Source organism: Rhincodon typus, chromosome 11, assembly GCF_021869965.1.
Source record: "Rhincodon typus isolate 14 chromosome 11, sRhiTyp1.1, whole genome shotgun sequence".
Lineage (NCBI taxonomy): Eukaryota > Metazoa > Chordata > Chondrichthyes > Orectolobiformes > Rhincodontidae > Rhincodon > Rhincodon typus.
In genome coordinates, this window is record NC_063342.1 from 33,241,687 (window position 1) to 33,256,595 (window position 14,909).

The 14,909-nt window shown below is 38.3% G+C and overlaps 1 protein-coding gene across 2 annotated transcripts in view; it reads right to left on the reverse strand.

Moving 5' to 3' along the window:
• Positions 1-14,909, reverse strand: part of LOC109930469 (syntaxin binding protein 5L) — a 438,683-nt gene that overhangs the window by 181,953 nt on the left and 241,821 nt on the right. For both annotated transcript variants that reach the window (XM_048602948.1, XM_048602947.1), the window contains exons 10-11: positions 12,805-12,959; positions 9,463-9,535 (exon numbers count right to left, since the gene is read on the reverse strand). In XM_048602948.1, coding sequence (XP_048458905.1) covers positions 9,463-9,535; positions 12,805-12,959 — 228 coding nt within the window. The remainder of the gene's footprint in view (positions 1-9,462; positions 9,536-12,804; positions 12,960-14,909) is intronic.

Here is a 14,909-nt window from a genome sequence, read left to right on the forward strand (position 1 = left end):
TTGATTTACCATTGCCTCCCTGAGTCCTCCCCCCATGCACCACAACATTGAATTGGGCGCGCAACGTTCCTTAAAGGCCTTATCCTTCTGCTAGGTGGTGATGGTAGGGGCATGTGATTAGGCATCCTGTCATCCAGGGAGGGTCACGCCATTGAAAAATCAAACCCCTGTACTGTACAAGAAGGCTACTTCTTTCCTGGACCTGCCTTTTTGGTTTTGATGAAGCCATCAAACCCACCTTTTTCCAGGGTTTCCACAGTCTACTAGTCCAGGTCTGTTGTCCGAGCAGTAATCCCGCTTCACTGGAACTAAAAAGCTGTGGCCCTCTGATTGATTTTAACAGTGTCTCTGCCTACTGGCCAAAGAACTACTGGCTTATTGATTGGTCAGCAGCCTTTGAGGTTAGGACTTCCACTTTTGAAGGGCCAGCACTTAACTGATTTCCAATAGGATACAGAAAGCACCACTGCAGTGGTAATTTAATTGAGTCCCAAGTATTGCGCTGATCATAAAATTGAATGTTACATCACAGAAAATGTCCAATTTCTAATTAAATTGAAGCTGTATTTCTTTTAAAAATAAATTCCTCTGTATATTTCCTGCATGTCAACATAATTGTGCAAAAACATATTCCACCCCTTTTTGATCTGGATGTGCATTTCCAGAGAGCACATGTGTGATCATAAGAAATTTCTCATGGAAGAAATGGATCATTTAATTCAGTAGAAATGATGCAGATCCCTTACACATCGTTTGAAGTTTTTATAATAAGGATGCATGCTAGGTTTCACAAATTCCCAGATGATATTTTTAAAAGGACTTTTGGATTATTGTAAAGATCTTTAAAATGAACAGGTTTTAAAAGATAAAACAAAATATTGTGGATATTGGCAATCTAAAATAAACACAGAGTGCTGGAGAAACTCAACAGGTCTGGCAGCAACTGTAGACAGAGAAACAGAACTCTACCAAGAAAGAATGGAAAAAATGCCTGAGAAATTTGTTAACAAATTTACTTCCAAACTTTGAAATCTATTAATCGGTAATACAAATGTTTGAACATCGTACAGCACAGAAATGGGCCCTTTGGCCTGCGATGTTGTGTCAAACGTGACGCCAAATAAAACTATTCCGTTCTGCCTGCCCTTGGTCCATATCCCTCCATTCCTTGCACATTCATGTGTTTAACTAAAAGTCCCTTAAATTCCATTATTGTATCTGCCTCCACCACCACCTCTGGCAGTGTGTCTCAGACTTCAACCACGCTCTGTGTAAGAAACTTGTCCCTTACGTCTCCTTCAAACATTTCCCCTCTAACCTTAAATGCATTTAGACATTTCAACTCTGGGAAAAAGATTCTGACTATCAACCCTAACTATGCATCTCATAATTTTATACACTTCTATCAAGTCTCCCCTCAGCCTCCCCCACTCCAGAGAAAACAACTGAGTTTTTTAGCCTCACCTTATAGCACATACCCTCTAATCCAGGCAGCATCCTGGTAAACCTCTTCTAATCCCTCTCCAAAGCCTCCACATCCTTCCTGTAATGTGACAACCAGAATTGAACACAATACTCTAAGCATGGTCTAACCAAAGTCTTATAAATCTGCAACATGACGTCCTGACTCTCGTACTCAGTTTCCCAACCAATAAAGGCAAGCATACCATACACCATCTATACCACTCCATCTTGCATGGCCACTTTCGGGGAGCTGTGAACTTGAACCCCAAGATCCTTCTGTACATCAATGCTGTTCAGCATCCTGCCATTAACTGTATACTTTTCCTTAATATTTGAATTCCCAAAATGCAGCACCTCAAACTTACCCAGATTAAGCCTGCCATTTCTCCGCCCATATTTGCAACTGATCTGTATTCTGCTGTATCCTTTGACAACATTCTACACTATCCACAAACTTCACTGATCTTTGTATCCCTTGCAATCTTACTAACCCACTCATCTACACTTTCATCCAAGTCATTTATATGTATCACAAACAGCAGACATCCCAGCATGACTCCCTGCGGGACAACACAAGTCATGACCTCCAGCATGAAAAACACCTTTCCAACACTACCCTAAGTGTTCTATGGGTAATCCAATTCTGAATCCACGCGGCCAAGTCACCATGGATCCCGTGCATCTTAATCTTCTGGATGAGCCTACCATCAGGGACCTTGTCGAAAGCCTTACTAAAATCCATGTAAACAACATCCACTGCTCTACCGTCATCAACCACCTTCATCATCTCCTCAAAAGATTCAGTCATGACCTGCCCTGCACAAAGCCATGGTGACTGTCCCTAATTAGGCCATGCTTTTCCAAATGTGGGGAAATCTTTTCCCTAAGAATTCTCTCTAATAGCTTCATAATCACTGATGTGAGACTCACCAGTCTGTAGTTTCCTGGATTATCCCTATTTCCCTTCTTGAACAGAAAAACAACATTAGCTACTCAACAGTAATCTGCAACCTCTCCAGTGGCTAGCAAGGGTGTAAAGATCTTAGTCAAGGCCCCAGCAATCTCCTCTCTTCCCTTTCTCAATAACGTGGGGTAGATACTATCGGGCCCTAGGGACCTATCCACCTTAATGCTCTTCAAGATATCCAACACCACTTCTTTCTTGATCTCAAAATGCCCTAGCATATTAGCATGCTCCACACAAATCTCACTATCCTCCATATCCTTTTCCTGGGTGAATACCGATGCAAAGTACTCATTTAGGATCTCACCCACATTCTCTGCCTCCAAGCACAAGTTCCCTCCTTTATCCTTGAGTGGTCCTACCTTCTCCCTAGCTATCCTCTTGTTTTTACTGTATCTGTAGAATGCTTTGTGATCCTCTTTACCCCTACTTGCCAAGGTCATTTCATGGCCCTTTCTCGCTCTCCTAATTCCCTGTTTGAGTACTTTCCTGCTTTCCTTATATTCCTCATGGGCCCTGTCTGATTTTAGCTTCCTAAACCTTACATATGCTTCTTTTCTCCTTTTGACTAAATTTGTAACCACCCTGTTAAACATAATTGTAACATTTTTCTGACAAATACTGTAACATTTTTGAGGTTTATAATATTGTTATGATTTAGTACTACCTCTTAAAATTTAAGGTAAAATGAAAGAGATTATATGACTTGTTCTGAAGTCTGCTTCACAGTAAGTTTGGGTGATTTGACTGTTCATGTTTAAGAAGGGTCCAAACTGTTCCACTGGGAGTTACGATTTAAAATTTAGTTACAAAGTACGAGTTACAACTATTAATTTAGTTCCAAGATAAAGGAATGCTGGACTCTCAAGGACAGCTAATTAGCTTTTCTACTGAGATTCAAGGCCCTTGATTCAGATTGCCATGGAGAAGGACATACAGGAAGTCAGTGTTAAATTCAGGTTATAAGCTTTCCTGGAATGTCACTGAATGTTACATGCAGTGTTTCTAGTTCGTCTGGAACCAGGTGAGAGGCAGCATTTAAAGACTAAAAAGGTTTCTATGGGTTGCTGTGCAGGAATTCAGGTGGAAGCTCATGCTCAGACAAAATTCGTGGGGAGTTATAACAAGGATGAAAGAGTCACCCAGCTTGAGTTAGAGGGAGAGACTCTGAGGGAAAAAAAAAATCACGGTGAATGATATTTCTAAAATTGCAAGTTACCAGGCTGAGAAAAGAACAGGAATGAACTTGTAAGAGCTAAAAATCACTTTGAATTGATTCTGGGAAAATGGAGTGTGAAAGACAGTGTAAAGTATACCTTTGAAGTTTGCTTTTACAGTTAGGCTAAGAATAACAAGAAATAGCAGTTCTGTTCCATTTAAAGCATAAGTTGCATGCAAAGATGGCATTTAGTGGGTGATGCTTTTAATTTGCTGTTACATTAGTTGTCTTATAACTTAAAATGTCACTGTATCATTATTTTGACATTTAACTGAAGTGCAAATTTCTTTCCAAAAGTTATTTGTCTCTATTAGTGTCATAAAAATCCAGCTGTTATCAATGGCTGTTTTACTGGTAAAATTCAGTTTAAATAGCAGTACAATCTTAAGCTGCTGTACTTAGTTTGTTATCTTTTGTTTATAAAGTTGCATTGCAAGTATTTTATCCTTTTTACTCTCAGCAAGAGTATTTAAGTAAGAAAGTTCAATCATTTATTATTGGTATGTTTTGTAAAGCTGTAATTCAGTCTTAATTATGATTTGCTCATTTATGACCAGTTCAACCCTGAAAGTGTAAGAGAATGTGTAGCACTATTTCCAGACTGCAACTATTTTTATTTCTTATTTCTCATATTTGTAGTACTACTGAAAAAAAATGAGGAAGCTTTTAGAGACAGAGAGTCATGCAACATGGAAAAGGCCCTTCGGCCCAGCAAATCTGCACCTACAACAACTACCTCTGAAGGTGCGCTAATCCCAATTTCCTGCACTTGTCCATATCCTTGAAAGTTATAATATTTCACATGATCATCCAAATATTTTGTAAAGATTTAAGTTTTCTGGCTTCCACTTCCATCTCAGGCAGTGCATTCCAGATTCCCACTGCCCTCTGAGTGAAAAAGTTGTTTCTCAAATCCCCCCCTGAATCTCCTGCCCCTTACCATAAAACTATGCCCCCTTGTGACTGACTCCTTAACCAAGGAGAACAGCTGCTCCCTACCTACCCTGTCCATACCCGTCATAATCTTTAACATCTCAGTCATGATCCCCACCCCCAGCCTTCTGTGCTCCAAAGAAAACATAATTTGGAGGTGCTGGTGTCAGACTGGGGTAGACAAAGTCAGAGGTCACAAGACATCAAGTTATAGTCTTCTATAGAACACTTGTGATACCTCTGTGAGTAACCATGCTCCCATTGTGATGTTTGTGACTGTTGACAATTTGTACTGTGTGTAGCTGAGAAAGTTTCACACCTATATTCCAGTCATGCATCAACTTCACCCTCCCATGTATGTCGACAAATAGAACCTCCACCTTGGAGAATTTAGGTAAGTGGTGTCTTGGCAAGATCGTTCTGACTTTCCTTCCAAACATGACCTCTGCTGGTGATGATAACTCCATATCTAGAGATGCACCTCTGAGGTGTAAAATGATCGCACATAAATCTTGTTTTGTAGTGTGAAACCATGCACTCAGCAAGACCATTTGATTCAGTAATATGAAGAGGATGTCACATGGTTTCACAGCTCATTTGGTACATAAATCCTTGATTTATTGTCAGAAATGGTCTCTTCTGGTGCAATGAACAGATGGAATATGACACTCAATGTGTCTGCCACAGACATATTTGAAGTGTTCTTTCCCTGCCTGACAATTGGAACTTTGGAGAAACAGTCCATATATCCTGGATATAGTTGCAATAATATGTCTGGCGCAGACCTTTGGCACAAGTATTTGTTTTGTTTTGAAGATAACATCTCTCAAACTGATACTGAGCTGATCTCTATTATGCCAAAAGCAACTGAATGTGTTTGTCACCTATTTTACAATGTCATCACCAACCCCCTTGAATTTTTTAAAAAATGAACCTGTTCAGATACATTTTGACATATGTTGTGAACCTGGACTTTCTGGCCTGAAGATAGGGGTGCTACCATGTGCCACAACAGCCTCCCTGAACGATAACTTACTACAGTGCCTTCAGCTGTGGGTCACTTACTGTTTCTGATTGAAGTTTGGTTGCATTCATGATGACCAAAATACAAGTTAGCTTCATGTTGAGAACATCTTCCACCTGAATATCCACGTTGCTGATTGTGGAATGTCTCTATCAGTTTTGGCAATCTGATCAGTATATTTGAAGTGACCATTTTGGTAGCAGTTTTAAAGCAGATGTCAAAAAATATATCCCTGTACTTTTACCTGAAGTGGTTGTAGTCTAAATAGTACACTTATCATTGGTTTGCAGCAAATCATTTCTAATCATTTATGATTGGTTTCCAAACACGTATGGGTGGAATTTTGTGGTACTGAATAATACAGCAAATGTTTCATGATATATGTTGGAATGATTGGATAGCATTTACAACAGACTTTCAATCCAAATGAAATTGATTTGCTATCTTGCATGATGCAGAGTCCTAGCCCTTTCTGTGATGTAAAAATCCGAGTTAACGTTTCGGGTCCGGTGACTGAGTTCTGAGGAAGGGTCACCGGACCCGAAACGCTAACTCTGATTTTTTTTCCTTCATGGATGCTGCCAGACCTGCTGAGCTTCTAGCAACTTCTGTTTTTTGTTCCTGATTTACAGCATCCACAGTTCTTTCGGTTTTCCTTTCTGTGAAGTGTTGGCTTCCAGGATTATTCTCTCCCTTGGGGTAGTAATACTGCAGGATGCAGTTCTCTGCCTGCAGTGCTTGTTTGAGAGACCCAACGTATGTTGATGATCTTTATGCCACTCAAATATATCTTTCTTTAGGAGCTTTGTCAATGATAATGCTTTGTTGAATAAATTTGGTGTATATGTTGCAAAGAAGTTGAAGAATCCAAGTCCTTTCTGCAGGTCTTCTTTGTTTAGTGGGGTAGGAATTTGTCTTACCTCTTTCACTTTATGGGACAGTATCTGCAACCTGAATATACAGTCAAAAATTGATTTAATTTACATTAACCTGTACTTCTGGTTGTTGAAAATGAATTTTATGTGTTGAGCTACTGTCAGCAGTGAAAGGAGATTCCAATCATGCCCTTCTTTGGTTTTATCAACACTGCAATATAATCAGCAATGCATACACATCCAGGCATATTTTCTACAAACTTGTAGGTATGTTGCCAGAACAGATCTTGACTGACAGATAAACTAAAAGGTGGTTGCTAGAAACAATACCTTCCAAATAGTCTTCTGAAGGAAGTAACTTCCTGAGCTTTCTTAGCTAAGTGTACCAACCAATAACTATGTTTTGCATCAGCTTGGAGAAGAATTTGGCCCCTGTGATTCCTCTAGTGTTAGAATCTTGTGAGGACATCTTTCTAGGAGAAGTTTAGATATCTCAGATCTAGACATAATGTGATTGCACCATCCCTCTTTAGGACACATCAAATTGAAGTAGTCTGAGTGGTGATCCACACACTGGATGATGCTATTGCATTCCACATCATCCAGCTCATGCTTAAGCTTTTTTGTGGATGTTATAATTTCTGGGAGGGTCAATTGACAGAATAGTATCTTCTCTGAGGTGCAATGTGAAATTTTGAAACTTCTTCTGACATCAAACATGTTTGGGTACAATTGTTGTAAATCTTGGACTGAGTAAATGTGAGTATTCTTGGATTCTTCTGTGCTTTGGATACCTTGGTGACCTCATGTAGAGTCGCAATGTTGAGAGTAGTACATATTGGTACTCCACTAGTGATCTTCCAGTTTCTACTAGACAAATTATTTGTGGCTTCCGCGTTAAATTTCCATGATATACCAATGTAAGGAATAGGCAACACATTGTATGCAACTAATTTCGTGGTTGAGTTCTAATGATCCTGCCACATGTCTTTCAGAATTTGGATTGGTAGGATATTTGCACCATGCTCAGTTTTGAGTGTGTGGTTGCCAGGTTTCTTTGGGTAAATAGCGATGAATGTGGTTGACCATCCAAACAATGTTTTACACTTACAATGTAGAAAGCATGTTCATCCTCTGGTTACAAAATGTCTTAGCATGGAAATATAGAAGATAGGAATAGGAGTAGACCATTCTGCTCTTTGAACATGCTCCACCATTCATTACGGTCATGGCTGATTGTCCAATTTAATAGCCTGTTCTCCTTTTCCCCATATCCTTTGATCTCTTTAGCCCCAGGTGCTATATCCAAATCCTTGAAATCATACAATGTTTTGGCCTTGAGTGCTTTCTATGAAAACACATTCTCCCTGCTCACCACTCTCTGGGTGAAGAAATTACTCTGGGTCTTCACTTGAACTGCCTTACTGTAAACTTTGTGTATTGTCTTACATTTACACAGCTCTCTGATACATTCCTTGCTGCTGTTACCATGCTCTTTTGTTTGTCTTGCATTTTGTTGTACTTTCTTTTAGCTTCTGGCTGCATCTTTGAAGCCAGTTTGATGTATAGGCAGGCCCTGCATCCTTCTGTATTGCATGCCTTGTACAAATTTTGGAATGCAGGGCAGCTTTGTGGTGGATATGATAGATCACACTTGCTACACAGCCCGCTTGCTTTTTATGTCCTGACTACAGTGTCAGTACTGTTTGCTGCACCTAATGATTGCACGTGTTGTTGTCCATTCACATTTTCTGCCAGTCTACTCACAATGAATTAATAATGTAATCTTTCTTTTTATCCCCCAGAGACCTTTTTCAGAACACTTCAACAGATGTTGAGGCAAACATCAAATCTACTATTCAAACTAATTGCACAGCCTTTGAAGAAGTTGCATTAGTGCCCATGCTTGAGGATTTACTCATAAATAGATGTATTGATTCCTGTGGCTTTTAATTAGAGGATATCAATTCTAGGTGATGAATTTTAAAATTGGCTTTCACGTGCAGCTGATCTTCTAGCATTTTCATACCTTTGCAGGATCATATCTTCAGAAATGCCTGAGATATTGACTCTGTTTAACTCACATTACAGACAACTATGAGCATTTTCAAAGTTTGCTTCAGCAACTGTTTTGTCTATGAAGCATAGCTGAATCCTTTGTTTAAAATGTTTGAACTCAGATAGGAGAACCAAGGCTTTCCAGTTCATTGTGTGGCATTTGGTACGTATACTTCTGGTGTTCTTTTGACTTTTATCTTCATATTTAACTTTGTGCACTCCCTTGGTGCTTTCAGCACTGAACTTAATTTCGTTTTTATGGTTTGAAAGTTGTTTCATAGAATATTTTGATGGCTCTGCACTAATCCTCCTGCAGCCCACTTTTTATTGTTGTTTGAATGTAGGCAGACTTTCTCTTGGTTCGGCATGGGGCTGATTCTTGACAGACATTTAAATACAAAAGAGCTTTTAGATTGGGTGGATTGAATCAGCTGGCCCCTGCATGAAACTGTCCAAGGTGGAGATCCTCGGTTTGAAAAAAAATCTTATTTCCTTTTGTTTTCCATTTCGTGGGAACTTCTGGATTGCTGTTACATTTTCTTTGATGCTATTCCCTTTGGACTTTTAGCTGTAAGTCTGATTTATTCTCAGTTTTATTTTACTAAATCACAGCTGTGCACCATATAACAATTTTCTTGTTATCTACATGTTACAAAAATGAGTTCATGAATTCTGGTTTCTTGAAGATCTCTAGTGGGTTTATTTACAGCTCAACTAATATAAACCTGGTTTGATTTGCACACTTAGCCTATGCTGTGAGTGCTGCAGTGCAGAGAGCCTGTGGTTATGTGAAAACTTCTGGATAGTTGGCTCATTTGTGTGTTGAGCTCTTAAAGAGATACAAATTCAAATAATAACACAACAATGTTTGCAAATATAAAAGTAGAGCTCAATGATGTAAAAATGTCTGTATAAATCTACTTACTTGCTTTGCGTCAGATCGACAACAATCAAATCTTTTTCAAGTAGCACAACAACTGCATAAGGTTCTTGGAATTCTGTTAAGCACAATTAAATACAATCTAATTATATTGCAGAAAAAATACAGTAGGTTGTAATTTGTATATGGATTACTGGTGTCACTGACTACACCAGCATTTATTGTCCATCCCTAATTGCCCAGAGGGCAGTTAAGTGTCAATCAGGTCACTGTAGGTTTGGCGTCACAATTAGCATAGATCAGGTAAGAATGGCAGATTTCATTTCCTAAAGAACATTCATGAAGCAGATGGGTTTTTAATATCAACGGTGGTTCATAAATATGGAGCTGGAAAAGCACAGCAGGTCAGACCACATCCAAGGAGCAGGGAAGTCAACATTTCCGGCCAAAAACTAGTTCTGGGTTACCAGTCCAGTGGCATTACCTTCATGCATACACCTTCCCATCTATCCACAGAATGGAACCGAATGCCTGTATAACGCCTTCACAACTTTTCCACAAATTAAAACTACTCATTTATTATGTTGATAAAAGTAAAGGCCTCTGTCTGGGGTATAGAGTTAATTATGGCTCAATATTTTGCTAAATTTATAAATATTTATAACAAACAGTAATTCAAAATTAAATAACCAATTAAATGCACATTTTAATTGTGAGAGCACCGGTACTTTTTCCTTATTCTTTCATGGGTGTGAGCATTTCTGAGATGTATGCACACTCCTTGAATTAAGTGGTTTGCCATGCTATTTCAACAACATAGCAGATTTCCCATCCTAAATGCAGCTCAAGATGATGGCCGTGAAGGGTTGCTAAGCTGGAGCTTGTCCGCTTCATCTATTTCTTTTCTTCTTTTCCTCTTTTTGTGTTATTTTCCTTTCTCTTTTATTTTCTCTCTACTCACCTCCATTCCTTGGACAGACTTGATTGACTCCCGGCTTCATGGAACCCCAGCGCAGATCCGCCAACTGCAGGGCTCGAGGTGAAGCTCAGCCCAGACTCCCTGCTTTAGAACTTCAGGACTGTAATGGTGAACTTTTAACTTTATTTCGTCTTTATTTTTCCCCCTACGATTTTTGTACCTAGGTATCTTTGTACCTCAGATGATGCTGGGAATGGAAACTTTGTATCTGAATTTTTTTAATAACCATCAATGATGGTTGTCATGGTCACTCTTACTGAGTCTAGCTTTTATACTCCAGATTTATCAATTGGTTTTGATACCTCCAGCATGGTAGGATTTGAAGCCATGTCCTCGGAGCTTTAGTGTAGGCTTCTTATTTATTACTAGTCCAGTGATTTTGCCCCAATGCTATTTTTTTACCCCACTTGCTGCTAATATAAAGTCAGATGGACGTGTAGGCTGAGAAAGACACAAAGTGATAACAAAGAAATTACAGACAGGTTAAGTGAGTGGACAACAGGGTGGGAGATGGAATATAATGTTACTTTCATGCCAACATCTCCTCTATAACTATGTCAGGTACAGTCCGTGTGTTTAGTCTTCATTTTATTTGTTATTGGCACTATACTATAAACCTAATACTGAAAGTGCAGTCTATTCACACTGAATAATCTTAATGAATCAATTACCTGACTGCAATTAGTTTAGTAAAAGCAAAATCACGAAGGAATTACAAATTTTCTTGTTCTTTGGATGAGGGCACCAGTGGCTAGGCCAGCATTTACTGCCCATCCCTAATTGCCCTGAAGGTAGTTAAGAGTCAACCACCTTGCTGTGATTCTGGAGTTACTTGAAGGCCAGCACAGGTAAAGATGACAGATTTCCTTCGCAGAAGGACATCGGTTGTTTATCAAAAATCTCTGCATTCCTCCATCTTCAATTTGCATTGTTTTGAACAGTTTGAATGTTAACAGTCACATATTGCAACGGAAAACTTGACAGTCACTCCACGTTGAGGCAATTCAGTTCAGAAACTGCTTGGGATTCTACGGATAACAAGGTGTAGAGCTGGATGAACACAGCAGGCCAAGCAGCATCAGAGGAGCAGGAAGACCCTGAAGAAGGGTCTAGGCCGGAACCGTCAGCCTTCCCGCTCCCCTGATGCTGCTTGGCCTGCTGTGTTCATCCAGCTCTACACCTTGTTATCTCAGATTCTCCAGCATCTGCAGTTCCTAATATCTCTGCAATTCTAGGTACAGGATGACCCAAAGTCACATCTATTTTCAAAGCCATTTTTAATATATTTTGTCAGAACTGATACTATATTTTTATATTTTTGAATACATTGTTCTAGCATTTGGATGTGTTATACTGAAACCTGAATGCTTCCATGCATTTTTTAAAAATAGGCTGAGCAGGAATTTCTGTGGATTACACTGCAATTTTTCAGAATTGGCCAAGACAGAACAAAAGATTGAGCAGTTTAATGTGTGAATTATATGCAGTACAAGTACACTTTCTGTGACCTTCTGTGCTTGCTTAAAAAACAATGTGTTAGATTCCAGTCATCCCCCTCCCAGATCAAATTGACCAGCACAGCAAATTTCTGGTGATTGCATCCAATCAGGACTCATTGATGTGGCTGGTTATTCTTAAACTGGGTGTTTTGAGTACAAATTATTAATTACCATGTTTTTAAAATACTTAAATATTTTTTCAGCCAATGTAACATGCAAATAGTTCAGTACAGTTTCTAAAATTGTTTTCAGTTATTTAACACTTGGCGACTCACAGGTGGTGCCAAACACTGATTAAAAAGTTAGTTAATAATAAATCCATTTTAATGTTAATGTATTAATAAAGTGTAATATTAATAAAATTAAAACATATTCATAAAAGCACATCAAGTTTTCACTTCTAATTATATTAGATAATAAAATATGTTCTACAATGATTACTGGAAGATTTTACATGTTGCAAATGCATTTGAGTAGAAAGTTGGGGGCAGAAAGCACTTCCCACACAAAATAGTGGGTGTTTGAGTGTAATTTCCACCTCAATTGCCAATTGTGTCCAAAGTTGAAATTCCTGGTTAATGAGTTTAATGTATACAAAGAATGGTTAGATGACTTTAAACTTTAACTTTTACAAATAAAAGAAAAAATGGAATTATTCTGAACTTTCCTCGGACCCAATTGTTTACATTGATTTCTCTTTTTTATGGTGATTTTTATCTTCCCGTATATTCTATATATATTATGGCATATGTTGTTGACACCAAGATCAGCTTACATTTCAGCATATACTTTGATGTTTTATACTGGTAATGCCATTTGAGCAAATTCTGGGCTAATATTATTTTAGGCCTAACTATACATTCTTTTTAAAAAAGTTAAGTAAAACTTGAACAGTTGGTGTATTCTTACCATTTGGATATGGTGTTTCACAAAGAGCTAGGAAGTCCACAATTGGATAATCCATTTCCAGAACTGTAATAGATTTGCCATGCATAATTGTCAGGCTGGGTCTTCTGCACACTTTATCATAGGAAAGTCCTCCAGAAAATATTATAAATGGTTCACTAGAAGATGAAAACCATACAATTTACAATTGATATTTATTTAATTTATTAAAAATACACTTCAGTATTTGTAGGTTTCACATTTTGTTGCAGGTACAAAATAGTCTTGAACTGCTGGTTACTTCTAAAGTGTAACTTGAAGAAATGTTTGTCAGTTTTAAAGTTCCCTGAACAATCCTCAACGTCAAGCTCTAATTACTCATAGCAAATAAACTTTTGACTGTCAAAAGAATTAGCAAACCGAACAACAGCTTCACCTTCATAGCAGATTAATGCAGTCTATTGTACATTGCATAGTTAATACCCTGGATATGATAAAACAGCCCAACATATCTCTTTGCCTGGGAGATCAGTGCCCTGATGTAGAAATGGCTCAATTTGGCCTTATGTTCAATTCCATTAATAGAAATGAAAATTTGCTGTTTCAAAAAGGTGCAGTCCATTCACATGAATAATCGTAATGAACCAAATCACCTGACTGCATCTAGTTTAAAAAAAGCAAAATCACAAGGGATTACAAATTTTCTTGTTCTTTGGGCGTAGGCACCACTGGCTAGGCCAGCATTTACTGCCCATCCCTAATTGCCCTGAAGGTACTTAAAAGTCGACCATCTTGCTGTGATTCTGGAGTTACTTGAAGGCCAGCCCAGGTAAAGATGACAGATTCCTTCCCAGAAGGACATCGGCTGTTTAACAAAAATTGATATTAGGTTTGCTTCGTATTTATTGAATTCTAATTTCAGCATTTGGTATAGTGGGATTTGAGCCCGTGTCTGACAACGTTAGTCTTGGGCTCTGAATTGCCACCCTATTGATTTTCGTGCTACGCCATTCATGCTGTTACAACTCCTAAGCCAAACTATGGACTACACAGTTTCTAGTTTGGCTTATTTATGTATATGGTTAATGTACAGATGTAAAACAGTCTGATGCAAACCTTCCTGACACTTTCAAACACAGCAATCAGGGATTAATGATAAGGAAAATGTACCAATTAAAGAATGGAAAACCTGTTGCAAAAATATCCACAAAACTTAAAACAAAAACATCCTGGAAAAACTTGACAGCTCTGTCAGCTTCTCTGGAAAGAGATGTAAAGTTAACAGCTGGGTTCCACCTGCACCATTCTCTCTCTGTCTTGCTCATCCTCTTCCTGAGAGTACATCACACCTCTTCACTTATGTAATTGTGATGGGAGGAGAGCAAATTCTCTTTTTAGTTTCACTTTTCCACAGGTCACAACATAAATTCAACAGTTTCTGATATGGCCACTTGTTTTTAATGATTATGAGACAGTAAGCACTGCAGATGCCAATTGTTTGCTTTCTTTATATTAGATTTAGAATAAAAAGATCAAGCAAATAGGTTTCTTTAATAAACAAAACTTATTCATGAAAGATACAAAACTAGTTAATCCAAATAGTTTATAATATGGAAGAATGGGGGAAAATGGATGCCTCTGTAGAGATTTGCTTTAGGAAAAATATTTTTGGCCAACAATGCTTAATCCTTGAAGAATAAAAGGGATAAGATGTGGAACGTTCCGATGGCAGTCAATCTGGTGTTCTGGCACAATCAGACAGTCAATAAACACTTGTGGTCATCTCTGAAATATTGCAGCTGCAACTTGCTCAGGAAACAGAGCATTGAGAAGTCTTCCAAATGCTCTTCAAGGAAACCATCAAATTCCACACCGGTAACAATGGTGTTTCAGGAAGCCAGAAAGATGAACTGGGCAGCCTTTCTTTTGGCTGCCTTTTCCCAACTAACATCCAAAACAATATCCAAACAAGACAGCCATAAGATCCATCCAGGAGTTTTCTAAATTCGAGCAATTAATTGAATCCCAAAAGTGTTTTTAAAAATATCCAATGTGTTTTTATTGACATTTTTAAAAACAAAAGTCAATGAATTCACAGAATTTGAAGTAAAAGCCATTTTCCATGATTC